General features: G+C 52.5%; 2 protein-coding genes across 2 annotated transcripts; both read right to left on the bottom strand.

The window, feature by feature from the left end:
* Positions 1-27: 27 nt before the first annotated feature.
* On the bottom strand, positions 28-459 carry Pmar_PMAR018827 (hypothetical protein; the record flags this gene model as incomplete). The annotated part of the gene is made up of 1 exon (XM_002787956.1): positions 28-459. A coding segment is annotated over one exon (432 nt), but the record flags the coding sequence as incomplete, so codon positions are not given.
* Positions 460-511: 52 nt separating this feature from the next.
* Positions 512-740, bottom strand: Pmar_PMAR018826 (hypothetical protein; the record flags this gene model as incomplete). The annotated part of the gene is made up of 2 exons (XM_002787955.1): positions 512-612; positions 675-740. Coding segments are annotated over 2 exons (167 nt in total), but the record flags the coding sequence as incomplete, so codon positions are not given.
* Between the last annotated feature and the right edge of the window lie 381 nt (positions 741-1,121).

The raw sequence follows: 1,121 nt of genomic DNA, 5'->3' as shown, positions 1-1,121 counted from the left end.
TCCTTGGATTTATTCACTTCAACCCACTTGCCATTCTCATCCTTCTTCCACTCATCCTTCTTCCACTTACCCTTCCAATTGCCTTTCCATCCACCACCACCACGACGATCACCATTGTCCCACTTGGACCAGTTTCGTCCCCTCTTCCAGCCAGCCTCCTCATCATCACCATGCCACTTGTCGTCAGCCACATCGTCATCCCCAGTAGCAGCAGCCGAGTTGTCCAAGGGTATGGCCGGTAGGATATCCGAGGCATCGGCTTTATCATCAATGGCCGTCGTCGCCTCTGCCGCCTCATCGAGGACCTCCTTCGATAAGTCATGATCTGGTAGTGAGCCTTCCTGTAGCTCTCCATCACGAACCGAGCCTTCCGGTTCGGCGACAGCGTTGCCAGGAGATGGAGTCTCAATATGTGTGCTCAGATCACCAGCGCTACAGCTGGCATCTTCCTCTTTTGGACTGAATAAGTAATGACGATAGCCCAGACACTTCAGACGGTGAGTAGACTTACGTCTCGTCCAACTGCCTCTTGTCTACCTCGGAACCGTTAATCGAGGGAGTAACAAGGTTTGGCCCCCCGACTGGTGATTGATGATGATGATAAGCCTTAGCCTGACAGAGGCCAAAGTAGGGATCGAAACCTGACACTGTACCAGGTCTGTTACCCCGCTCACCTCGCTAGACTCCGTGGTACGAACATTTTCGGTCGCAGCCACCTCAGATACGACAGCCTCAGACATGGACGAAAGGAAACGTAACGCAGCTGCTGAAGTTGGCATAACTCAAGATGAGTTGCGTAGTGGTCAACAGCGCTCGCCACAATAATCGATATACGTGGCGTTAAATGCAGGCCGTACTCAACTACCTCGGCGATGTCCGACCTGTCCCGAGACATTACAGTGGGCGCTGAAGATGGTAAAGCTCTCCAGACGAATGCTCAGAATGTCTCCAATGGATCTAGTGGGCCCTCCTTAGAACCTATATGGCATCCCATACAGCGCACTACCGCTTTACCAGCTCGTGCTCGGGCGTCGTCTTCTGTCGGTAGTAGGCCATCCGAGGACGTCGACTCCTTGGTCTACTCCAGTATTAGTCCTACTACTTCTAGACAGAGGAATGAT

Source organism: Perkinsus marinus, assembly GCF_000006405.1.
Source record: "Perkinsus marinus ATCC 50983 genomic scaffold scf_1104296929046, whole genome shotgun sequence".
Classification (NCBI taxonomy): Eukaryota; Perkinsozoa; order Perkinsida; family Perkinsidae; genus Perkinsus; species Perkinsus marinus.
This window is presented reverse-complemented; position numbering and strand designations above follow the sequence as displayed.